Consider the following 26,936-nt stretch of genomic DNA (forward strand, 5'->3'; position numbering starts at 1 on the left):
CCCAGCACCACATGCCAGCCAGCCCCGCCCCCTGGTGGGTTGAGCTGGCCACACACACACACACACACACACACACACAAATAAATAAAATTAAAAAAATAAATAAATAAATAAAAATAAAAAAATAAAAAATAAAAAAATAAAAAAATGTCAAAGGAAAACCATGATCCTTATGGGTGGGAAAGAAGTCATTTCATAAAGATACATGTACAAATTAAGTGCAATGAAAGGAACTTATGATACACAAGATATACAGAGGAGCACATCAAGTGTGTGATCAAATTTACCTAAAGTTAAGTCAATCTATTAATTAAATCTGGTAAGTGAAACAGTTTGTGGTAAAAATACACAACAAATGTAACAGAAATACAGGAAGTTCTGGGCATGAAATAAGCATTCAGTAAATACTAGTTTGTTTCTGTCCCATGAAGCCACTTGAAATTTTTCTTTTTCTTTTTTTTTTTTTTGTTGCCACTTGAAATATTTAAAAACTTAGTTTAACAATTCTTTTCTAATTAAACAGATCCATTTCCTATAAAACTGTTTCTACAACATGCTTTTAAGTTAATAAATTATTTTTCATTGAAAAAAGGCAAAAAGTGTGCTTTAACAGACAATTAAATCAAATTGAAATGTACAAATCAAGCTTACCTACATAGAACTTGCTTACCTGCACAGCAATGTACAAGCCCGGAACGTTGAAGGACTCAAACATTATTTCAGCAGTATATTCCCTGTTTTCTGGAGTATTCAGTGGAGGTTCAGTCTATTGAATTGAATATCATTATCAAAAGACAGTACCAAATAATTTTGATGAAAGATATTTACATAGTTCTCTTACGTTTAAATTATATTGATTGTAAATATCGCTGTTCAGAAACTTTATAAAGCTGGGGCCGGGGAGATAGCTCAGTAGAATACGCGCCTGCCTGGCAAGCACAAGTGCCTGAGTTCAATCCCCAGTTCTGCCAAAAAAAAAAAAAATTTTTATAAAGCTAAGTCTAGATCAGAACACATGTTAATGAGGCAAAGGCTTGGTCAACAGAATTAATAATGCTGAACTGCATGTTTCAATTATGTCCCACAATCACTAAATCATTCAAATTATTAAGGCTTGACACTGAGTACTGTATCTGATTCTAAAGAGGCTGATTTGGTAATTCAATCATTTAAATGTGAAGGACAAAAGTTTTAAATAAATTTTAAAAGAACTAGGGATATGAAGCTCAGTTCAATTCCTATAAGCAATGAACCAGAAAATCCTCTTGAGAAAATTGAGTCAGAGAGAACAAACCACAAAAAGATAAAACATGAATTCATAGAAAATTACATCCTTTTTACTTTAAAAGACACTATAAAGTAGAAAAGCATGAAAATATTTTTCTGTGTGTAAAACCTTCAAAAGGAAAATTTCTTGCTCTATTTAAATGTACTTACAATTTTGGAACTACATTGAAGAGCTTAAAGATAATTTAGAGACAGGTTAATAAAAAATTATGTAAACTAAGCTAAAAACTAAAGGAGTCAAAATCATAAGCTGATAAAGAGATGGTCTATATGAAACATAATCGAAGAGCCACACACAATGTTCACACAAATAGCTAAATAAGCACATGAAAGTGTTCAACATCATTGGTCATCAGGAAAATGCAAACTGAAAATAAAAACTGCTGTCCTATAAACACACCAGCATAGCTACAATTCAAAACTGATATACTAAATGTTGGATAAAATACAAGAGCAAGCTATCACTAACATGTTCGCTGATGGATGTGTAAAAAGGTACTACTCCTTAGGAAAAGTACAAAAAGCTGCCTTAAAAACAACCATACATCTGCCCTATGACACAGCAATACCACATGTATATAATACAACAGAAATGAAAACCAATGCCCACAAAGACTCATACAACAATGTTCACAATACCCAAATCATAAATCAAAAACTAGAAACACGGAGGAATTTCACAACTATGCTGAGTGAACAAAATTTCACCAGAATTTACATCTTGTGTGATTCCATTTATGTGAAACTCAAATACAAGCAAAACTAATCTCATTTGGGGGAAGAAGAAAAAAAAAAAAAAAACAGAATACTGATTCCCTCTAGGCGAGAAGGGGCAAAAATAAGGGTATGGAGTACTTTCCAAGTTGACAGCAATGTTACATATCTTGACATGGGTTTAAGTCACAAAAATGTATGCGACTATCAAACCAAAAGTCGGGCATCTCACAAACTAAGTAAATCCAGCCCACCACCTTTTATAAATACAATTTTACTGGAACTTAGTCATATTCTTTAAGTCTTGTCTACTGCTTTAAGTATATGACTGCTTTCCTAATACAAAGTAGAACTGAAGTAGCTGCCATAGAGATCACTAAATTCTCATTAAATCTCTTCAAAGAATTTATGACTGTGAGGCTAAAAATTTTTGCTGACTGATTAAAAGATTAATTTGCCAACCCCTCGTCAAAATTCACAGAACAATTCAGATGTTATTTCATGGTATATAAATTTTACATAAAAAGAATAGCCATAAACAAATAATGAACTCTGGTTGACAATTCATACTCAACTATTTAGGCAGGAAGTAACTCCATCTGCAGCCCACTCTAAAGTGATTTAAAACCAACATGAATTGACAATGAATAAACAGATGGATGTCATAAGACAATTATAGTAAAATGCTCAGTCTAAATTGTAGGTATATAAGTGTCCACAATAGAATTCTTTGAACTTTATGGTCTGCTCATAAACAATATTCACAAAGTCATAATAAAATACTGATAAAGGAAGGAACTACTTAATCTCTACCAACAACTTTCCCACCCAAAGGTAGCAAGCCAAAACTTGGTTTGCTTGAATACACTAAGACTTAACAAGGAGTATTAAAAATCCCTCAAGATTCATTACTTGACAGCAACTTGAAATCTGCACTCAAAAGTCAGGATTCATATGTCTTAAGACTTGGCTCACAGAAACTTACAAAGTGGCTGGAGGTGTTTACAATTTAGGACCTAAAATAAATGAGTGGACAAACTTGTAATCTAAACTATTGACCTGCATGTTTTTTCTTGACTCCAACTTATTCCTTACATGTTGGCTTAATCTTTTCAGTATTCAGGTTGCTGTTTTCAGCAGAAGCCAGGAAAACAACTTTGTAGTAGTCAGAATGTTATCCTAATGTGTACTGTTTACTGTAAATAATGATGAACGGTGGTCAATAAATAGTTGTATATTCCTTAAAAACAAATACTGAATACTAACAATGTAATTATAATGAGCAGAAAGGGGAAAAGATCAGCCCTATGTGTTGAAGGATAGCTGATTAAAGGGAAAAAAATTCCTACATAGTGAGACCCTACAACAACCAAAGAAATTTTTCTTTCATCCTAAAAAGTTAACAAGTAACAGTTAATATTTTGAAAAGCAACCAAAATACAACTTTTAAGTTTTTTAAAGGCAATTATTTAAATAGCTATATAATACACTTTGAGAGAAAAAGTCTAAAAATTGAAGTATACATAACTTTTCTTACTAAGAACAGCAAAGCAACAGCCTATCTTTATAAGGGAAATACATAGGAACATTATCATTCCTACCATGATGATTACATATTATCAAAAGCACTTCGTTAAGTTACCTTATGAAGTTAACTTATATTTTGGTGCTTGGACATACTACTACTACACTGAAACCTGTGACTAGATGGCTATGAAGATATCACAGCTTTATAACAAAGTCTTTAACATAAACAACAATCTAATGAACAATATACCATAGTGATTCAAGTATAAAAATGTTCTCAGTAAGTTTTCTTTAAATTTCACCCCAAAATGGTAATTTGTACTTACCAAAAGAAAATAATGGTCTTCAGGTTCTGCTCTTAAATATTTAAAGATCACTTGCTCCATAAACCTTTCCATTAAATCCCAATCTTCAACTATACCATGGCGAATTGGCCACTATTAAAACAAAAGTTTCATAAGTTATATCTTACATCAAAAACTAAATAAAAATACCCAGTGGTGGAGAAATCAGATTATATAAAACAGAGATGCACTTCCTTAGGTGTGGTAACAGTATTATAGATCACCCTTAGGAAATACACACTGGGAGCCAGCGAGATAGATCAGCGGACTAAAGCACCTGCATTTAGGCAAGCTTAGGCAAGTTCAGAGATGGCAGTTCAAACCTAGGTACCACAGGCCACGACAACACCAACCCCAGGGCAGACTGAGCCAGCCACAGTCCGGGCACAGTGGCGCACACCTATAATCCCAGCACTGGGGAGGCTGAAAGCAGGAGGATCACCACAAGTCCAAGCTGCATAGTGAGACCCTGCAACAACCAAATACATTTAAAAAAATAAAATAAAACTTAAGTATTTACAGACAAATGAAATTATTTCCCAATGCACATTCAACAGATAGTTCAGCGGAATACATAAATTTCAAAACACTCAAAATGTTAACTCTAGATAACAGATGACTTGATTGGGGGGGGGGTATTTTTGAGCCCAGGTTTCACTGTGTAGTTCAGGCTGGCCTTAAACTCACCTTGTAGCCAAGGCCAGTCTCAAACTCAGAATCATCCTCCTGCCTCAGCCTCCAGAGTGCTGGGATTACAGGGGTGTGCCACCACACTCAATTTATGGCTTGATTTTTTTTTAATTTAAAATTAATCCTATGAAAACCATAGTTCACCACAGTTTCCTTAATTTTTAATTTATTAGGTCACTAACAAAATTTTGTTGTATGCCTAATATATAAAGTATATTTGGTCACTGGGTATGGTAATGCATGCTGAGGCAAGAGGATTGCCATGAGTTTGAGGCCAGTCTGGGCCACATGAGTTCAAGGCCAGCCTGCAATACATGGCAAGATACCCTCAAAAAAACTAAACAATAATGATAATAAAATTAATTAGTTAACTTGGTAGCCAGGTGTAGCGGCAAGTAGTCTAAGCTACTTGAAAGGTTGAGGGAAGAGAATTACTTGAGTCTCTTGAGTCCGAGAGATCAAGTGAGACCCTATCAAAAAAACTAAACAAAACCACTACTGTTCCACCTAAGTAAAACACATCCAGTAAAAATGTAACTAGAATAATCATAAAAATCAAGCATGTAAAATCTGCAAGAAGGGTTGAACTGATCTGTGTAGAATTGTTTCTAAAACTGCATTGCAGCAAATTCACAGGAACACCACAAATTGCCCATATATACTTCATGTTTGATACTACATGATATAAACTAGCTTAAGGAGTTTTATTTCAACATCAGAGTATACGATATTCCTTTCAGTGGCAATATTTCTTTGAAAAGCTAGGTTGTGAGTTGCTCTGTGATAAAAACCATACATCACAGAAAACACCATATGTAAAACCAAAATGAGGGCGATAACGTTTAATCAGATTCCAGTTTCAGCAACTGTGAAGTTCCTATGAGAAATAAGCATCCTAACAGTCACTGTTTAACAATGAAATAAAGTTATTTTCAATTTAAGCATATACTTTCTTTCAAATGGTTTGCCAAGCTGCTTGAATGTACCTACTTAACCAACAGAAGATACTTTTTTTTTTTTTTAAATCTAGTTGGTACTATGAAAACGTTACTGAAACCCCAAAGGCACAGTAAAACTCTGCAACAGAATATAGTTCCATAAATACGATACACATTCAATACTTAAAAGACAGAATGAATTCGTGAATGAACAAGTAAAATATCCTGTAGTATTTACTAATCCCCAACACCATCTACTTTTACTTTCTAAGGAATTAAACTTATAATTTCTACTACCCAGTTTGTGGTAGGAAAGGAAAAAAATGTGTTTTATTGTATCATTCATTTCATAATACATATTAATGAAGGTTTACAAATTATTCTAAGACCTATTTATTCATCTCTTCACTGACTATTATTACGCACCAACTGTGAACTATGGGTATAACTGGTAAGACCATGGATCACCAACTTGCAAGAAACACAGCAAGCAACATACAAATACTCCATCACAGGTTTCTAAAAAAATAGTTCCTACAATAAGATGACCAAACTGGATTCACTAAGGAAGTTACATGTAAAGTGAATCCTAAAGAAGCAACCTTTTCATTTTCTAAATTTTATTTATTTATTGGCAAGGATAGGGTAGAGTGGAGAAGAACATTTACATACATACACTGTGTAACATACCAATGACAAATACACAAATGGTATAAAACTTAGGGGATAGAGGTATAGAAAGGTACTAGTTTTAGATCAAAGAGACTAAATTCTCTAAATTATGTTGTTTTGTTTTGGTTTTTTTTCTAAATTATGTTTATCTTGTGTTTTAGTTTTATCCCGTATGAAATGGGGCATCAAAATTTTTTAAGCAGTGGAAAAGTAAGAAAAGCTTCAATTTTGAGGAAAATTGTTATAGCTGGACTGAGAAAGCGGAAATGAATTTAAGAGAAATCAAGAAAGAACATTTCTAATTACAGTATAAATGATACTGGGCTAGAGTCCAGGTTGTTTAGTCAATAAAAATGTGGAGAAAAACTGAGATATCAGTAGGTTTTATTTTTGAAAACAGGATGGATAGGATCCATTAGTCAAAACACAAATTTACAAAACTTTAGTTGGTCATGGTGGTGTTCACCTATAATAATCCCCTTTGGGTAGCTGAGGCAAGGGATCCCCTCAAATTTGAGACCTGCCTGGGCTGAGCTATAAACCCAGCCTTCACTACCTTGCAAGACTCTCTTTAAAAAAAAAAAAAAAAATTGTTCTGCATTGTCTTAAGAGTAAATAAGAAAAAAGAATATTTTATAAATTATCCATTAAACTCAAGAGACAGAAAAGAAATTGTAGAAAAGTAACTGAAGATATGATCAAGCAATTGAAAGAGTACGAGATTATCTAGGGGAAGTCTTTAAGAAAAAAAAGCCCCAAGCCAGTGGGGTAGCACAGTGCCACAGTGCTTTCTACCGCAGGTAAGAATAGACAGAAATTTTGTTGTTTCAGTTTGTCTGTAGCACTTAGAAGACTTGAAAATGTGGTTAAAACCAAAAGACAGAATTGGTAGGAAGGAACTTTAACTTGTCAGCTAACTGATTTCATCACCTTCAATGATCTCTTTTCACCTCTGGTGAGTACAAGTCTTAATACTATCATCTCTAAATTACTGAAACATAGGTATGCTACTTCTTAATACTGCTTCCTAATCAAAAACCATTACTCTAGTACACAATACACCTCTTCAGATGATAATTAAGATTTTCAGCCCACTGATTAACCTAATTAATCCCTACCCTTCAATACACACAATTTAGACTTTAGGCTCCATCAACTGACTATTCACATTTTCTGTCATCCTACTACCAAAACACAACCCCTGACTACCGAAACACAACACATCGTGACTATCTTAAACTTGCCTATAATGATAATGCTGATTATACTGAAGAAAAATGTACATAATTAGGTTAATAAAATTAAGACTTTAGCTCCTCTGAGGATTTTGTTTAATGGTCTAGCATTTGACATCCACAGGCTTATAGTAATCCTCTAACAAAACAGGTTTTCCTGAACTTCTGGTAAAATTGTAGCCTTCAAACCAAGTTTTGTAGAACCCAACACCCAATTTAACATGTGCCAAGGCAAACCTGGGGTTGTACTGTAAGATCTGAAGTTTTCACAAGGTCTGAAAATGAAAAACCTTGTCAGCAGAGCCCGATGCTGTCTGTTTGTGGTGTTGTGTGTTTGTTTTGGGGGTACTGGGGATTGAACAGAGGTCTTTCCACTGGACTACATCACAAGTCCTTTTTTTATTTGAACACAGTCTCAGTAAGTTACCCCCAGGCTTGACTCAAACTTGCTACCCTCCTGGCTCAGCCTCCACCACAGTGCTGAGATTCCAGGTACATGCCACCGTGCCCAGCTCTTGTCAAGTACTGAAGGTACATGCACAGGGTCAGAAAGCTAGGCAAATTAAAACAAGAAAAAAAAAGTTTTAAGTGACAAAAATAATGCTTTAAAAATAAGAATTCCTATTATTGTCAAAGAAACTTGTTTAAAAAATTAAAGGCTACCTCCCTACTATTTACCTTTATTTTCCTCCCTACCATCCAGATTTCACCTCCTCATAAGAATCCTTTCCCTGAGTATCAATCAGATGATGTCAAACTCAAGAGAAAGCAGACATCAGCAGCCAAGAATACAAGCCTCTATTCAACAAATCTGTAAAAGTGATGCTATATTTACTCTTTTGATTCCTTTCACTTATGTTGTAATGTAAGAAATATTCTTCATCTATGCTCTAGATCTTATCCCTCCAGCTTTCACAGAGATTTGGATTATACCCATCTCTCCTGATAATCTCCTTTTTCTAATAGCCTTTCACAGTAGCCACGTCTTTCATATGAATCTTGCAATTTTATATCTATTTTTACCTACTGATCATAGTCAACCATTACTTACCAATATTCTTTGTCTTTTGTCTTTAATCCTATCATTCGTACATTTGTCTTCATCCAAACTCACCACTCATCTAAACTTATTTTCGTTAATGCTATGAATGAGCTTCTTTTGGTTAAGCATAAGAACAGTGAATCCTATGATTACTTGGTATCTCAGTAGCATTCCACAGATTTATCTCTACTTCTAGTTTGGTTTTTTTTTTTTTTTTTTTTTTTGGTTTTTGGGGGTTTCTTTGTATTTTAGGGAAGTGTCTACAGGTGTTCAGGTTCTCACTACTAGATCAAACTCCTAGTGATTCTCCTGTTTACAGCCTCCCAAGTGCTGGGATTATAGGAGTGTGCCACCACACCCAGTCTCACTTGCTGTCTCAGCACACAGGGGGAGAGGGGGCTGACACAGCAGGCCTGTGGATCTAACTGGGCTCCCATGCCTATCTGCTGTTTACTTTAATCCACTGAGCTATTTGGCCCGCCCTCTATGTCCAGTTCTGCCCCTTTCTCTATTCAAACTTCCTGACATTGCTCAGGATCCATTCAAGACCTCTTCCACCCGTCTACACAAGGTAAATGCATTCCTTACCAAAGTACTTGACATATTTCAAATCTGTATTTAACCCTATATTGTTTCTGAGTTCAAAAATTCATATATAGGGGGGGAGAGAGAAACAGTCTAGTGATATGTCAAATGTCTCACTATTACTTCAAACACAATGTATTCAAAACTAAATTTATCCTTTCCACCCTATGCCAGTGTTTTTTAAATGTTTTTCAATCTCAGGGGATGTGGTATAAAGAGATTAATTAGGAGCTCTAGTTATCACCAGTATCTCACTAAACACCCACTATGACTCTTTAAGTATCCACTTTTTTTTTTATTCTGGATCAGAGGTATCTTATTAAGATTTACAGATTTAACTATCATTTCATAACAAAAAATATGGATCATGCTAAATAACACAATAAAGATGCAACTAATAGAACATGGAAAATAGGAAATTTTATTAGACTAATTTTGCCAACAGAAAAAGATACACACATACAAAAGGAGAAGCATCTCTGGGTAAAGAAACTTATAAACTAAGTTGAACAGATCTTATCTTCACTAGGACCTTATTCAGTGTTGGGAGTGGGAAACCTTGGGCTCCATCCCTATTAATAAGTGTCAATGTTATGGTTTAGATATTGCCGTCCTCCAAGAGCCTTATGTCTCACAGGCAAGGCTTCTGAAGAGTGACTGGATTATGGGGGCATTACAGCTGACTTATTAGTAGGAGATGGCATCTGTTAAGAAGACACAGGTTACTGGGGATATAAGCTGGAAGAGCTTCTCACTCCACAGCTCTTACCTTGATGCCTGTGTTCTCCTTCCTAGATGCCTATGTGCAGTTCTCCTCAGCCATACCCTTCTACCAAGTTACAATGCCTTGGAGCCAGGAGACAATGGATCAAGGCCATTACAAACTGTGTGACAAAATAAAACTCTCCTCCTTTAGGTATCTTGTCACAGCAACAACGAAAACAGTAAAGACAATAATATTAAAAACAGATTAAGCGCCTGCTCAGGCAAAAGTAGGGGACCCCTGGGACCTGCTGTGCTGGCCCCACCCCAGGGCACACTGAGACAGCAATTGAGACTGGGCGTGGTAGCGCATGCCTATAATCCCAGCACTTGGGGGGCTGTAAACAGGAGCATCACTATGAATCTGATATATGCAGTAGACCCTGTAACACCCTGTACAACCTATCCTAAAATACAAAAAAAAAAAACCTTCAAGGATGCCGGAGAGCCACTGTGATAAAGAATAAGAACTATCTTGGGCAGGCCAAAGAGCTCAGCGGATTAAAGTGCCTGCAAGCAGGTGCAGGGGCCAGGGGTTCAATCCAGGGCCTGCCTTGCCCGCTCTGCCCCTTGGGGCACGCTGAGACAGCAAATGAGACTAGGCGTGGTGGTGCACCACTGTAATCCCAGAACTTGGGAGGCTGTAAACAGGAGAATCACTAAGAGTCCAATCTAGTAGTGAGACTCTGAATACTCTGTAGGGCCATTCCCTAAAATATAGGAAAAAAAAAAAAAAAGTAATATAAAAATCACGGGGGCAAGGGAGATGGCTCAGTGGAATAAGTGATTCCCTGGCAAGCACAAAGCACAAGGGTCTGAGTTCAATCCCTGGTTCCACAAAAAAAAAAAAAAATGAACAACCTGTGGACTCTTAAAAAAAAAAAAAAAAAAAAAAAAAAAAAAAATCACGGAAAATTAAGCACTGACTAGAATTAGATAATATTAAGACAAGTATTGCCAAGATATTTAGTATAAAATAATGAGGGTATGGCAGATAAGACTATTCATATATGTTGACAACTGTAAAAGCTTTGTGATAGCCACATAAGAATTAACTATTTCTCTGCTATATTGTGTATTTCTGTTGGTATATGGAAAGGAAAAGATAATGCTTAATTTATTCTGTCTCCTTTTTTCAACTGTACTCTTTCTCTTAATTTACTATACATTTCTTTTTTCTTCCAATTTTGCATGAAGATGGCTGGTAATATGAGTAACTGGAAGATACTATGTATTACAATAAACACTGTGAAACTGGTATTTGTTAAGTGAAATTCTGTGTCACCTGTAATTTTTCTTTGAATATTTGTGTGTTCTTTTTAAGAATAAAAACATAAAATTCACAATGACTCCTTTAAAAAAAATTTTCAGTGTACTTGATGTGACTAAAAAAATACAGAAAACATTAAAAATTTTTCTGAAAAAAAATTACAGTACAGAAAAAGACCCATTGCCATGAGCCTCCCCACACCCCAATCCCCACAATAAGTTCAAAACGTTCTTCCTCACTTTGAACATATCTCATTGTTCTTGCCGCTTTCTGAAGCAGTTGTGGAAGCCCTCTTCAGGAATATCTTAGGGTACACTGCTGTGGCTGCCTTAGTGTTCTAAATCTATTCAAAAGTTTACTGATCATTTTAACACTGGGAAAAGTCAGCAGCTGCATGGCATTAGATTCCATGAACAAGGCGAGTGAAGCCATACTGCATGTAATCTTTATGCAAGCCTGCCTTTCGAAACTCTGGTGCTTTCAGCGTACCACAAATACAAAGAGGACTTCTTCAGAAAGTGGAAAAAACGACAAGGTGCATCTAAAGTGAGAATACTCAGGGGGATTAATGGCAATGTCTCTTACCGTAATAAAATTTTTATTTAAACATTCTGTATTTCTCAATCATACCTCATAAACATGTATTCTCCCATTTTCACTGCCATCACTGTATTCATATCCCTTTCCCTCTTTTTCTGATTTTGGATAACTACTGCAATAGATTATTTCATCTCTCCAGTACCAAGTTTCCCACCTCCAAATAATTTTTCCTCAATATTCAAAGGCCTATAACAATATACATTATCTCATTAAACCTCACAATAATCTTAAGGTTCAAATACTTTATAAAGAGATGAATAAACTGAAACTCAGAAAGGTGCAATCCCTAAATGGTATCAACTCTTTTCACCTTTCTCTATGCTTCAGATACATTAGTTGTGCTGTTCCAGTCTCTGATTTTTAAAGCCCTCTTGCAAACTGGCCTCTTTTGCCCTAAAACATCTGTGCCTTCACATTTCACTTGGCTGACTATTTTATTTTGTAAGCCACAGCCTATACAATACTGAGGCCCTGTCTTAAAAGAGGTGAGGGAGCACTCCAGACTCAACAATGTGGACAAAGATGAGCCACTGAGGGTGCCAAGACCCAGTGGGTGTGAAAAAGTAAACATTGCTTTCAATTTAGTAGAAAATTTTCATTTTTTTGGATGTGGCTGAGGGAAAGTACAATCAAAGCAACAGGGAAAGGAGCTACAGGGAAATTGCTCTGATTAAGATCATGCCAGAGAGGGTCCAGGGAGATGGCTCAGTGGAATAAGCGCTTCCCTGGCAAGCGTTAAAAAAAAAAAAAAAAAAAAACAGAACATGCCAGAGACATAATCACTGAACAAACTAAGCTTTGAAAACATTATTTTTACAAATCATAGGAACCTACCTTTGTTGCATATGTAGGTTTTTCTATTGCTTCATCACCAATGAAGAAGTCTAGATCATCAACACCTTTCATCACCCTCCTCTGAGCTTGGTCACCTACTTTTGCTGACTCCTTAATCGCAATACCTTTAAAATAAGTTAGACATGTCAAAATTTTCATTTCCTTCAAATAACAAACTTCTACTTCTCCCATTTCAAAATATTAAAACACAAAACATGACCTAGCATATTTAAATTGTTAAACTAATGCATGGGTTGTAAGAAATGTGCAAAAACTTCATTTTACATAATGAAGTTTCAGGTTCCATTTAGAGAAAAGGTCTCAAATGCAAAAGCCAAAAAAAAAGAAGTTAACACTGGTTTCAGCTGTATTTTTGTCTATGTAAGATCTGCCTGGCATAGTGGCACACACCTTTAACTCTATCACTCAGGAAAGCAAAGACAAGAGAACTAGGAATTTAACCCCAACCTAGGCAACTTAGTGAAACCTGACTCAAAAAATAAAAAAGGTCTGAGGATACAGCTCAGTGCAAAGGCCCTGGGTTCAATCTTCAGCCTGAACTGCACAGCAAGACCTGTGTATTTTGAGACAGCAAGACCCTGTCTCAAAATGACCAAAATTTTTTTTAAAATAGTGAAATTGCAAGGATAATTTTTAACAACCTTCTTTATATTGCCACCCTATTCACTATTATAATTATGATCTAAAGGTTTAAATATATATAATAGTGCTCTTTTAAACTCCAGTCATACGTAGAGAAGGAAATTTCACTTAGCTTAAGTAATACAGCAATCACTTTATATTTAGAAATCCAGCATATAGTACCAGAGGTAGAGCCTGTTGCACACATTTTAATTAAGTTATGATTTCCTAAATACTTTAATTTAAACAGCTCTTGACTCAATTAAATAAATGCATTTAAACTAATCTGGCATTCTACTGGTCCTTTCTTTTTGTGAAGTATTTTATTAAGTTTATAATCCACTAATGGCTTCATAAAAAGTTAAAAGCAAAATTATAAACATTTTCAATAAAAAACTGTTAAGAGTTAACAGTAAAATTACTTTTCTTTATTGTACAAATAGAAACATTCTGGTTTCTGGGGTGTTTGTTTGTTTGCTTTGTTTTTTGGTTTTTTTTGCAGTAGCAGGGATTGAACTCAGGACCCTGCGCTTGCCAGGCAAGCACTTATTCTACTGAGCTATTTCCCCGGCCTGAAACATTCTGTTTCTGATATATGATCTAAAAACTTTATATTCTCTAACAACTGCAATATTACATTTTAATAAGTCTAAAGGTTATTATTAACAGGTTCATCATCTGGACCAAAATATTTCAATTGTTCAACTTCATGGAAAATAATAAGGTTTACCATCATATAAAATGAAGTTATAAAAGGCTCTTCAGGATGCAGGTATCTCCTAGCTGTGTTTCTCTATTAAATTTTGTAAAGAAGCATTAAGTAATACTGTAAAGGAGTTACATCTTCAAAATAAACACTATTGATATACATTCTACACCGTTATTTTACCTTTTAAATGACACTCTTTTGGTCACACAAACATTTAAATCTGTTTTCCTTACATGTAAATAAAAATAGACAGTATATTACCGCTATAGAGATAGGGGCCCTGCTATGCATTTCAGGCTGGCCTTGAACTCACAGGGTTCAAGGCCTTGAACGCCTCATGCCTCACCCTTCAAGTGCCACAATTACTGACATACATCACAACACTTGGCTTCTATTGTTTTTTTCATTTAACAATTATCTTTAAGAAAATGAGTAGAAAATAACTGAAGGAAAAGAATTTTAATTTACAGTCTACTTCCAAATGTTTATTTTTTCTCTGGTAATACATTTATAACACACACAGACATCTAGATGGTTCACTAGAAAACAAAAATATTTAAAATAACTTGAAACCATATGTTTGGCTTATATCTAGGAACACCACCACCACCAAAAAAAACCCCTCATTTATACATGGGGCTTTTCAGAGGAGGCTGGATCTAGGATGTATGAGTGGTTTAAAGGGTATGATTCTAGAATTAAGGTGAGCAGTACTTAATTACTCCACTAACATACACAATTGTGGCTCATGGGAAAACCCACCCTGGGTGCAGCCTGGCCTGCTTCTGGACCATGACCTACTATGCTGTTTCTGCCTCGAAGCCTGTCACTCATGGACTAAAACCTCTAGAACTGTGAGCCAAAACCACTTCTATTAAGCTACAGGTGTCATCTTTTGTGTCCCAGCCACAAAAAGTGACTAAGACAAACATAAATCTGGATGTAGAGAAAATCAAGGAAAGTAGCTATGTGACTAAAATAATATCTACTAGCCAAGAAATTCCAAGGATTGCTGAAAGCTACAAGAGCAAACAGGAGTTTCTTTCCTAGAGCCAACAATAAAACCATGGCCCTGCAGATAATACCAATTTTGTATTTTGGTTTCTGTTGTTTTAAGCCACATAGTCTTTAAAACTTTATTACGGCAGCCTTTGGAAACAGAAGCAAATACAATGGCCTAACATTAATCTTAATACAAATACAGTGGTATCTTGGCTTACAAACTTAAAATTCCACGATTCTGGCTACAAATTGCATTGGTCAAGAACAGAATTCAGTTGTTAGGTTGTACTTACCTAATGGAGAAATTTGATTTGGTTCTTGTCCAATTTACTTTGCAACCAGAACAGTGGAAAGAAGCTCACAATCCAACGTACCACTATATTTAACTCTAAATAAAGTCTAGTACAGTACCAGCCCATAAAAGAACATCCTTATTAGTTAGCAGTAGAGATAACAATTGTTTCCAATTTCTTAAAACAGACAACTATGCACATATAAAAAAGGAGACAAACAAGGAAAAACAACCCTGTCCTTCAGTTTACACAACATATATATCCGTATTATATATATATATATATATATATATGGATAAAACAATGGAAAAGGCAATAATAATAGTACCACTTAAATATTAGAATCAAATCAGTGAACTATTTCATTAATTTCACTTAAAATTCACCATAGTTTCAAAAGTATCAGATTTAAATTGCTATATAACTAATTCCTAGGAAGCTGTATCAGAAAAGAGGTAAGTTGGGGCTGCAGAGACAGCTCAGTAGAATTAGCGCTTGCCTGGTAAGGCTAAGGGCCTGAGTTCAATCCCCGGTTCCACCCAAAAAAAGGAAATTCAAAAAAAAAAAAAGAGGTAAGTGAAAATATCACTTTTTTTTAATTTCATGTATTTGGTACAGGGTCTCACTATGCAACTTGGATTCATAGTGATCCTCCTGTTTCAGCACCCCCAGCACTAGGATTACAGGCATGTGCCACTATACCCAGTCTCAGTGGCCAGCACAGCATGGGTCCTTGCACTTGCCAAGGCAGGCACTTAGACTGCTGAGCTATCTCCATGGCCCTCAAATGTGAGTTTAAAGAGTGAATTAACTATATATAAAGACATATATTTGATATACACACATATCAAAAACCCTAAATATATTTGGCCTTCTAGGTACAATTTTGACAGTGTATTTTTTCATATGTTACACATTTAATAATATTGTCACACAAGTGACAAAATAGTGCATGTCTAAATGAGACTATATATGTAAGTTTTTGGCATTCCTAGTCTTACCTTTTTCTCAACACCACTGATTTTGAGATATAAGCTATTTAAACTACTTTGCATATTTATTTTTCCATTTTATTTTCATAAATGAACAATATCAAAAAAGGCCATATCAATACTACTGCAAAAAATTAGTTGACATGCTCAAAATAAAACTAAGAGTTAGGCACTACACTAAGTAATGAGTCAGAAAGATTGTCATTTAATGTGTAAAAGTTCTTTTGATTATTTTTGTTGGAGGGGGCAGTAACACTAAAGATTGAACCCCTGGTTTTCACAATGCACTGCATCCCTAGTGCTTTTTATCTTAAGATAAGAGTCTAATACACTGAGTTGCCAGGCTGGGCATGAATTTGCGATCCTCCTGCCTCAGCCCCACAGGGCATAGGGATTAAAGATGCATGTCACCACACCCAGCCATAACAGTCTTAATATGACCATAGGAAAAGTAGATAAGCAGTATTCGTTAAAACTGTACAATGTAAAAAACATAATGAATTACTTGAAAATCAGAAGTATATTCATTCACTGAGACCACAACACCACTTACACTAATAAAAAAGTACACTAAGAAATCAAATGTGACTGTATTTTTTTTTTTAAGCTACTAAAAGACAGCTGACAGCAAACCTGAATTTAACGGGGGAAAAAGGGGAAGACAAAAAACTCTAAAAACATCATGTGTACAACCAAAATAGTTACATTAGAGAACAACAGGGTAGTATCACTGAAAGTAAGACTCCTCCCATTGTCATTTTGAAATATGGGTACTCACTGGAGATGCCAACATGCACAGATCCTACAAACAAAAAGCACAGCTCCAAGCCAAAGGACAGTCTCTGTACCTATACTATGCAGAAGGTATTATTAATTAGTTAAATCCACACACTACTGACAGCAATATAGTCAATGCAGGGAATTATATAATTAACAAGTAGTATCTTATCTGTATCAGCTCACTGATATTTTTTCTTCAAAGAGATTTGATAAATATGGTAAAGGGAGAAATTAACAGAAAACTGAAATGAACAGTTACAGGGACAGAAATAAGACCATAGTCACAACTTGGTAAATTGTGTTTTAAAGGACTGAATCTTACAGAAAGCCAGAACTGATTATCTTATGTACTTTGATCATAAGGGAGCTCTTTTACTTGTGGATTAAAAGAAATACTTACAAGAAGGGATGATAAACTGTGGTTCTGTATTTCCAGCATATCCTAGTTTGGTGTATCTGCAAAATAGAAAAAAATGTCATAAAATGTCACTAATACCTTAGTGATTATAATTCTTTAGATTTTCATTTGTTATAAAGTGAGATTTCATTAAAATTTATAAGAAAATTCCATAGTTTCAGAACACTAACATCTAATTTCAAAATTACAACAAAAATCGTATCTTCAGTTTTTGGTGTGGGGGGATGTGTGCTGGAAATCACACCTTGAGCCTTGTGTACACTAGCAAAGTGCTCTACCAATGAGCTGTCCCTAACACATTCCACACATTTCTGTCCATATCTGAACAGAAATCCCACTTCAAGAAATAGATCCTACAGTTTTCAGTTACTTCTCTCTCATTGCTGGGACTAAATATCTGATAACCAAAATGAAAGAAGGAAAAGTTAAATTATTTAGCTCGGTTTGTGGAGATTTTAGTCCACACTTAGCTGGCTCCAAGACAGAGAGGCACATGGCAGAGAGCAGCAATTCATGGCAATGGAAAACAGCAAGAGCAAAAAAGGCAGGGCAGGAGCAAAGGCAGCAGCAACAACAGCAAGGCTCTCCCAGGCTATCTTCCCCATGGCGGGTACAGCACTCTCACCCATAATCTCACCACTAGACCATGAATTAATCACACACTCAAGAAGCCACTCCATGACTGCATGAGGCTTCTTTTTTGGAGGGGGGGGGGAACCTACACACAAACCACAATATACGGCAATAGTCATATATGTGTAAAACAACATGTAACAAAATTTCTACCTACTTTGTTTTCTAGCAGATTTAGTGTTTCTGTTTTAATATTTAGATCTTTGATCCATTTTGACTTTAGTTTAGTGCAAAGTAATAGACATCGGTAATAGTTTTAGTTTTCAGTATGTGGAAAGCCAGTTTTTCCAGCACCATTTATTAAAGAAGCTATCATTCTTTCAGTGAACATGTTTGGCTCCTCTGTCAAAGATAAGGGGGCTGAGTGTGTCTGTAGTTGTATCTGCATCTTCTAATCTGTTCCACTGATCCTCAGGTCTGTTTTCTGCCAGAACCATGATGATTTCATCACACCAGCTTTGTAGTATAATTTCAAGTCCAGGATTCTGTTGCCTTCTGCTTTGCCTCTATTGCCTAAGATTGCTTTTGGTATTCTAGGTCTCTTCAAGACATAAGGGTCAGCACAGAAATCATGAATAAAATCCAAACTGCACAGGAAATATTTCAAAGAATCAACAACTAGGATCTCATCTTACTGAAAAGTTTTTGTACATAAAAAAAAAAGAAACGGAAAAATTACCAACAGGATAAAAAGCAAAACAATGAACTGGGGGAAAAAATTTAGCCCACTGTCTCTCAAACAAAGGACTTCTATCTAGAACATATAAAGAATTAAAAAAGAAAAAAATTCTGGCCTCCAAAACCAGAGACTGAACCCAAAACTGGACATCTGAGATGAAGATTCACTTCACAAATGAACAGATACAAATGGCAAATAAAAATATGAAAAAATATTCAACATCATTGGTCATTCAAGAGATGCAAATTAAAACAATGCTGAAATACCATCTTAGGCCAGAAAAAAATGACTATCATCAAGAAGTCAACCAGTAACAAATGCTAGAAGGATTGTGGAGAAAAAGGAACCCTTCTCTACTGTTGGTGGGAGTCAAGACTGGTACAACCACTATGGAAATCTAGTGTGAGCATCCCCAAATCTAGGATTATAGGTACCAGTCAACCCAGCTATTCCCCTCCTTATATTTTCTAGAAGAACCGAAAACATCATATATGTGTACCCATGTTTATAGCAGCACAATTTGCCATCGCTCAATCTGAGAAACAACCCAAATGCCCATCAACTGAGGAATGGATTAAAAAGATGTGGTATTTTCATACAGTGGAGTACTACTCAGTTATATAGAAAGATAAGCTTAAGACTTTTATAGGTAAAAAAACTAGAGACCATACTCATAAGTAAAATAAATCAGACCTCCAAGTGTAAACATTGTATTGTCTTCCTAATGTAACAACCTCAAAGAGAATGGTACAATAAATAATGTGAAAGGAAAAGAAACTACTCAAAAGTTAAGAACTGGGATGAGGGAAAGGAGAAAAAGGAAAGGAAGTATGTGTGTATACAATATAGCTAAAACTACTACTAATTTCTACTGGTTTATTGAAAAGAATAGTTAATGCTTAATGTTTTGATCAATTTTACATATTTATATCTGCTAATCTGAACTACTTTGAAGACAACAATATGAAACATAATAACTATTATGCTCTTTAAAATATGAAACAAAATCATTTGCTATAATTGCTTATAACACTAAGAGACTGGTAATATACATCAAAGGGGAAGGAAATTAGTGTAATCTGCAAAATTTTTAACATGGACTATAATGAGGATATGAAGATTAAGGAAACCTTTACTTAGTAGGAGAGAACAATCTCCAAAACATATTGTTTAACTTTACAGAACAATGTATCATGGAGGTGAAATTGTACAAAGTGAAGAGGAATATAAAAACACACAAAATGTATTTGGTATCTATGCATAAGTTACCTCGGGATACGAGATCAATAATTCCACTTGTCTCCAAAAAAGGTAACTGTCATGTCATACTTTGAATATAGTACTAGTCAAAAATACATTTTTTGACGTTTTACCATAGTGGATTCAGCCTATATTCTTAGAATAACAAAACAATAACATCAGTGATGTCTGATAAAAACTGAACTTAGATAAGAATCAACAGGAGACAGGTGAATTCTTCTGGCTATGTGAAAAGCTGTTAACTATAAAGAATCAGCAGGCTTTTCATAAAGTGAGAAAGGGACATATATTATAGCACTCTACAAAGTACCTAGAAAAGCCAAGTTTATAGAGATTGATGGTAGAATGGTGACTTCAAAGGACTTGAGGTAGAGAGAAAAGGAGTCATTTAATATTTCAATTTGGTAAAATGAAAAAGTTCTGGAGTTAGATGATGGCAGTTACACAACAATGGAAATGTACTTACTAAACAAATTTAAATGTACTAACTAAACGAAGTATTTCTTTCTAAATGGTTTATAACAAGACACTATAAAATAAGAAAAAAACTATCCTGATTTTAAACTTTTAAGGACAGTACAACATCTTGAGAAACTAGAACAAAAAAAAATCTTTTTCTCTGTGACTTAGGGAATCAGGTTAAATTCACAGAAAATCTTTCTGGACTATGACAGCCATGAGAAAAATCCATAATGCTGATTTTAACTAAGGAGGGAACAGACTTGACAACTGCTTACAGATGAGATTGTAGAACCCAAAACCCCTCTCTGAAGTTAAGTCTCAGTGACTAAAAGAACAGCAGTAAAAAAAAATAATCAGGTCAGTTGAATGGGGGGACTTAAGCTGTTAGAAATGAAGAGCAATAGATAAATGAGAATTTTATCCAAGAAATATGTAGAGTATCACAGTAGTTACCGCCTCTACGGAGGGGAAAGTATATTTGGGTATAGTCATCAAGAATGTTCATTTGCTCTTAGAAAGTGACATAAAGATGAATGAAGTGCTATTGAGAAATAATGCTGATACATATAGGTATGTTACATTATGCAGTGTACATTTCTAAAGGAAATCAACTTATAGAAGGTTCAGTAAAATCAAGCTTATAATGTAAAAAGCATGAATATGCCATATATTGTGTATTATTAATTCTACAAATGTTTACTTATTAAAAATATAGTAAAAATTATTTTACTTAGTAGTTGATATTTCTTTGGGCTTTCAAAAGCATCTCACAGTAAATAAGCTATTTGAAAATATCAGTACATCATCAATACTAATCTACTAAATGGAAATAAAATCTTTTCACAGATACATATTACATACACGGGGGCTAGGGAAATGGCTCAGTAGAATAAGCGGTTGGCAGACAAGTTCAGGGGCCTGAGTTCAATCCCTGGTTCTGCCAAAAAAAAAAGGAAAAAAAAAAAAAAAAAGCCACATCACGTATTACATACACAAAAAAATTCAGCTGGAATAAAAGTCTATGAAATAACCATGCAAAGAACAAAACATTATGTTGAATACAATGTTATGACCCTGTGGGCCACAAAAGGCAGAAATGACACTACACATGTTCCTTCAGGACCTTACTTACAAAATCCCACCCCATACTCCTCCACTTGTACTTTAGCATAATAGTAGCCAGCTATGCAAATGAGCAGCTGACCCTGGGAAATTCAGGAAGCAACCTTTGTGTTTACCCACTTGTTACCACAAAGGGTGTGTGCATGTGTGTGTCAAACTGAGATTTTTACCCATTAAGGCTCCATGTAACAGGTTTTGTGTATGTTTCTCTGGATCTCACAGAAGATAAAAATACACCCATACCATTCTTCTTGTTATGTAAATACATAATGCACCATACTAGAGTGTGGGTGTGGCTCAGATTCTGAGCCTGGAGAAACCAGGAATACAGTTCAGTAAGATGGCACATGAAAAACCAGATTTGCAAGTTTTGGAGGAGGCTGAAAGTGAATCATCAGGTGACTCATACATATGTAACTGATGACGACGACTGCTGACAGCACAGTGCAGTTCCTGTGACAGCGAAATTGAGCAACAATAAACTGATACAGACATATGGAATGAAGCCCTCCTTTATCCAGATTAAAAAAAAAAAAAAAAGTCACACAGCCAAATGGAAAGATCCAGTACTAGATAGAAATGGGTCTGAAAACATGAGAATCTTGGCAGGGATGAAACCTATTGGTCAGAATGCCAGCACTGTCATTCAATATTGGAAATTATAATAGATGAAATGCCACAAGATGCTGTAAAATACACAAAACACTCTGCATGCACCTATAGCCACACTCAAAAATGTGCTTACTACGAAACTTGACTAGGGCCGGGGAGATGGCTCAGTGGAATAAGTACTTCCCTGGCAAGCACATGGCCTGAGTTCAATCCTCAGTTCCACCAAAAATAAATAAATAAAAAAGAAAGAAACTTCACTAGCTGAAGTACACACAGTTCTGCTATACTTAGCAAGGATTCCTCATGGCATCACAGGACTGTAAAAGGCCAATGGAGAAACCATAGACAGAGCCTGGAGTTTACAGTATAATGACACTGAGATTTGGTTTCCTTCAAAATTGCTTGAGGTTAGTCAAGAGTGGTGGTGCACATCTGCAATCCCAGCACTCAGGAGTCTGAGCACAAAGATCACTGGAATGGAAGCCAGCCTAAACTACACAGTGAGTCCAAGGCCAGGCTGAACCATAAAGCAGCAACAACTTATCTTAAAAAAAAAAAAAGCCTGAGTTATAATGACAAAATCACCCAAGAAAGAAAAAAGAACTGATAATCTAGCTGTTTGAGAGTTTTGTGACTCATTATCAAGGAATGCACACACCATCTGAATATATAACTACTGATGAACATCTTGCAGCATTTGCTGGTTGCTCTTGCTTTAGGCAGTATACAACAACAACAAAAAAAAAAGCCTTCAAAATAAAGCATAAAAATATATGGCCTTGTAAATATGAAGACATACTATACTTTCAATTTAGAAATTTATCCAGGACTGAGCCACCAGGTCTTTATTCATGTTAAACCAAATGATGTCTTGAGCAGATTTCTTGTCTTTCAGACTAATCTGAATATGGCACTTGACAATTACATTTCCTAACAGAATACAAGTTGACCAGTGAATTTCATGCAAAAATAAAGCAGAAAATTCACAAAAAAGCTGCAATTTCAAAACAGACAAAACGGTATAGTACAACCTTCAGACTTCAGAAAGATACAGTATTGGCCTCATGTATAGCAAAGAAAATCAAACTGGTACCTTTTTTTTTTTTTTTTTTTTTTTTGCGGAACCAGAAATTGAACTCCAGCCCTTGCGCCTGCCAAGGAAGCGCTTACTCCACTGAGCCATCTCCATGGCTAAACTGATACTTGAAAAAATATTTTATTTATTTGGTACAGGGTCTAGCTATGCACCTCAGACTCATAGTGATCCTCCTGTCTCAGCCTCCAGCTGAGCCTACCCTAAGGGCAGGGCTGGTGGGGCACATGGTGCCTGGGATTGAACTGTGGTCCTCACACTTGCTTAAACTTGCCTAAACAGGCACTTTAGTCCACTGAGTTATCTCACTAGCCCCCATAGATACTGTTAATGAGTTAAATAGCAAATATTCCATCATTTGAAGAACAAAGTTTCACCAATGCTTTCATTTTACTGGATCCTAAACAGGTGTGGCATAAACAGACAGTTTACAAAAAAACTTGTGGAGCACACTGGTGAGCTCACAAGTCAATAAGCAGGTACATGTTCATGACATCTGCATGTTCCATGCACAAATATCACAATGATAGTGCAAATGTTCTGTTTTCCTGTCCTTTTTCATAGAGCACAGCTGACACCTTTTTGGTTTTCCTGTTGTCCTAGTAGCTCTTTGTGATGTTGCACCTGTCCAGAAATTTCTGAGATAAGAGTTTGTGTTTACATTGTAGTTCACATAGATTTTATTTCTGATGCTATCTTTTAGGTTTTGTAAGCAAGTAAGCAGCTGATATGAAATTGTTGAAGTCTAGTCTATGCACTTGTTATATATTTATTTTTATTGATGCCTTATTTTCCTGCTAAGCGCACACTGCACAATATACTAAGAAGACCCTGACAAAAGAGGAAGACAAGATGTGACAAGAATAGCACGCCACACTGGAAAGGAAAGCTAATCACATGTGCTGTCAGTGTGAGACATGCATAGGAACACACACTTGTCATGTGTCAAGACTGCCTTGGGTGTAACAACTGAAGGGAAGATTATTTTTCTGTAGAGTTCTAATGCATTTTCATTGTAGTTCATATATAAATTTATTTCCTATGTTACTGTTTCGGTTTTGTAAGCCAAGTACACAGCTTAATGTACAAATGCTGACAATGCCAAGGAGATAGTTCAGTGGCATAAGAGCTTGCCTGGCAAGCACAAGGTCCTGAGTTTGATCCCCAATATATAAAAAATAAATGAATGAACAAATGAATGAATAAATGCTGGCATTATTCCAAATGTCCAATATATATTAATAATTGAACACTTTGTTCTATTGATATTTTATGTTCCTGTTATCTACACATTGTGTAGTGTTGTCAGAACCTTTTGACAAAACAGCAAGATGAAGAAAATGTCAAATATAACTCACAAGGCCAAAAGTAGGCAAAATATATGTGCCGTTATTGTATGAAGACTGGCTTACTTATGGTAATTGAAATAAAGATTATTTTTGTTGTTGAATTTTATTGGTCTTTTCATGGCAGTTCATATAGGAATTTGTTATTTTTTAGACTACATCAAAAAGGTAAAGTTAATTCTGATTTTTAATAGTTATTATGAAGTTTTGATATTTCTTTTTATGTACTCATTAACATAATAAAACTCATAAAATTAAAATAATTCATCAATGAAAACATTTTAAAGAATAAACACAGGTACTACAGACCTAGCACAACGCTCTTTCATCACAAAATTAGTGTACAGCCCCAACATGTACTTGCAATGTTGACCCTGGAATAAATGACTGCGTTTTGAATTGCAGTATGGGTGCTCATCTCTAAAAAGTTTGCCATCACTGCCCTAAAATGTTAGAATGCAATACATCTTTGTGTTGTTTTTAAAATCTTAATGATTTAATACAACCAATCTTCTAAAATTTATTGATACTGGGGCTGCAGCGATAGCTCAGCGGTCTAAGAGCCTGCCTAGGCAAGCGCAAGGACCAGAGTTCAAACCCCAGCCCCACATGTGATGCTGGCCCTGCCCCAGGTATGTGGCCACCAAGACCAGGCATGGTGCCATACACATGTAATCCCAGTGCTAGGGAGGCTGAAACAAGAGGATCACTATGAGTCCGAGCTGCACAGCGAGATCCTATACTAAATACATAAAATTTCTTGGTACTAACAACCACTATATGAAAACTGAAAGAATCCCACCCCAAGATGAACTGGTCCCACCTTCATTATACCATGAAAGCATACCACTAATAATTTTACATAAAAGATAACTATCTTAAGATACACAATCCTGAATAAGAAAACAGTATTAAGCCATCAAACTATACCAACACTTATATTAAAAAAAAAAAAAAAAAAAAAGGCTGTATCCAGCAAATCTGAGTATTAATCAGAACTCTGTTGGTAATTTTTTTACTTACTTAAGCCCAGGGGGATTAAACCCAGTGCTTTTGGCTAAGGTACATCTCTAACACCCCCTTATTTTGAGAAAGGGTCTGCACTGTGTTGCTAAAATTGCTCAGGTTTGGCAATCCACCTAGAAGACTGGGATGTGTTACTATATCCAGCAGTTAAGCACTAAGTGACAAAGAGACAGCTTGGAATTCACACTGTTAGTATCTAGCTGCAACACTTTACCCTGCAGTACAACTCTGGTAGAGCACATTCTTGCTACCTGGAGTCTGTTCCTTTTCACCCCACTTTCCTGTCACTTCATGGTCCATACTAAATTCCCTCACTGATTCATTTGCTTATATTGGCTAGAGTAATTTTATTGGTGTTATTTGCATCCAAATTTTCTACACACCCATAAATTAATTTCTCTTTCCTCTCAGTTTTATCAATTCAAAAAATCTGTTTCAGACAAGCAATGGTGGTGCATGCCTGTAATCCCAGCACTCAAGAGAATTAGGCATGAGAATTGTTGCAAATTCGAGACCTGGGCTACAAAGTGAACTCAAGGCCAGCCTGAACTGCCTCAACCAGACAGGGGGGAAAAAAAAAAAAGTTTCATTTAAAAAAAAAAAAAAAAATCAAAGTTCCTGCCTTTCTTCAAATAACTGTTTCTAAAAGGAAGCCAAACAAAATAGGCAGGCCACTTACACATACTCACAAAGGTAATCAAGGGATACTTTTATCCTTATAGTAACAACAATAGGTAAAATTCATCTTTTAAAATAAAAGACCAGCTGGGCATGTGGTGCACATCTGTAATCTTATACTCCAGATGCTCAGGCAGTGAGTGACACAGTGAGTGCAAGGCCAGCCTGAACTGCAAAGCAAGACTCTCAAAAAAAACTGTTTTACATAGACATATTTCCAAAATCTGTACAACAATGTAAATTTCCTTTAAAAGACATTTTAGAATGTAATTCTTAACCTTTTACAAACAATTAACCAACAAAAGATAAGAAGCCCCCATCTACAAAACCCTTTCCCTGTTATTTCTACCTTTATTATAAAACAAAAATTTTTTTATTTTTTCCAGACAGGGTCTGACTGTGTAGTTCAGGCTGGCTTTGAACTCACTATATAACCCAGACTTGTACTCGGTGATACTCCAGAATGCTAGGATTACAAGCATGTGCCATCATATCTAGCTAAAGCAAATTTTTAAATGAAGACATTCCAACAAGATACAAAACTTTACTAAAATGCTGAGTACTTTTTAAATAAAATACATCCAAATAGATCATATGCTCTAGAGGTTATCTTTTAAATTCTATTTATTCTATTTTGGGAAAAGAATTCTATTTTCTAATAACTCATGTTTCCATTAAACTAATCATTA

At 35.5% G+C, this 26,936-nt stretch overlaps 1 protein-coding gene across 1 annotated transcript in view; it reads right to left on the reverse strand.

Annotated features, from left to right (window-relative positions):
- The window catches only part of Actr3 (ARP3 actin related protein 3 homolog), a 63,212-nt gene that overhangs the window by 25,401 nt on the left and 10,875 nt on the right, over positions 1 to 26,936 (reverse strand). The window contains exons 2-5 of the mRNA XM_004626369.2: positions 17,319 to 17,374; positions 12,501 to 12,625; positions 3,855 to 3,965; positions 671 to 766 (exon numbers count right to left, since the gene is read on the reverse strand). Of these exons, the coding sequence (XP_004626426.2) occupies positions 671 to 766; positions 3,855 to 3,965; positions 12,501 to 12,625; positions 17,319 to 17,374 (388 nt within the window). The remainder of the gene's footprint in view (positions 1 to 670; positions 767 to 3,854; positions 3,966 to 12,500; positions 12,626 to 17,318; positions 17,375 to 26,936) is intronic.

This window comes from Octodon degus, unplaced genomic scaffold, assembly GCF_000260255.1.
Source record: "Octodon degus isolate 3935 unplaced genomic scaffold, OctDeg1.0 scaffold00014, whole genome shotgun sequence".
NCBI classification, from domain to species: domain Eukaryota; kingdom Metazoa; phylum Chordata; class Mammalia; order Rodentia; family Octodontidae; genus Octodon; species Octodon degus.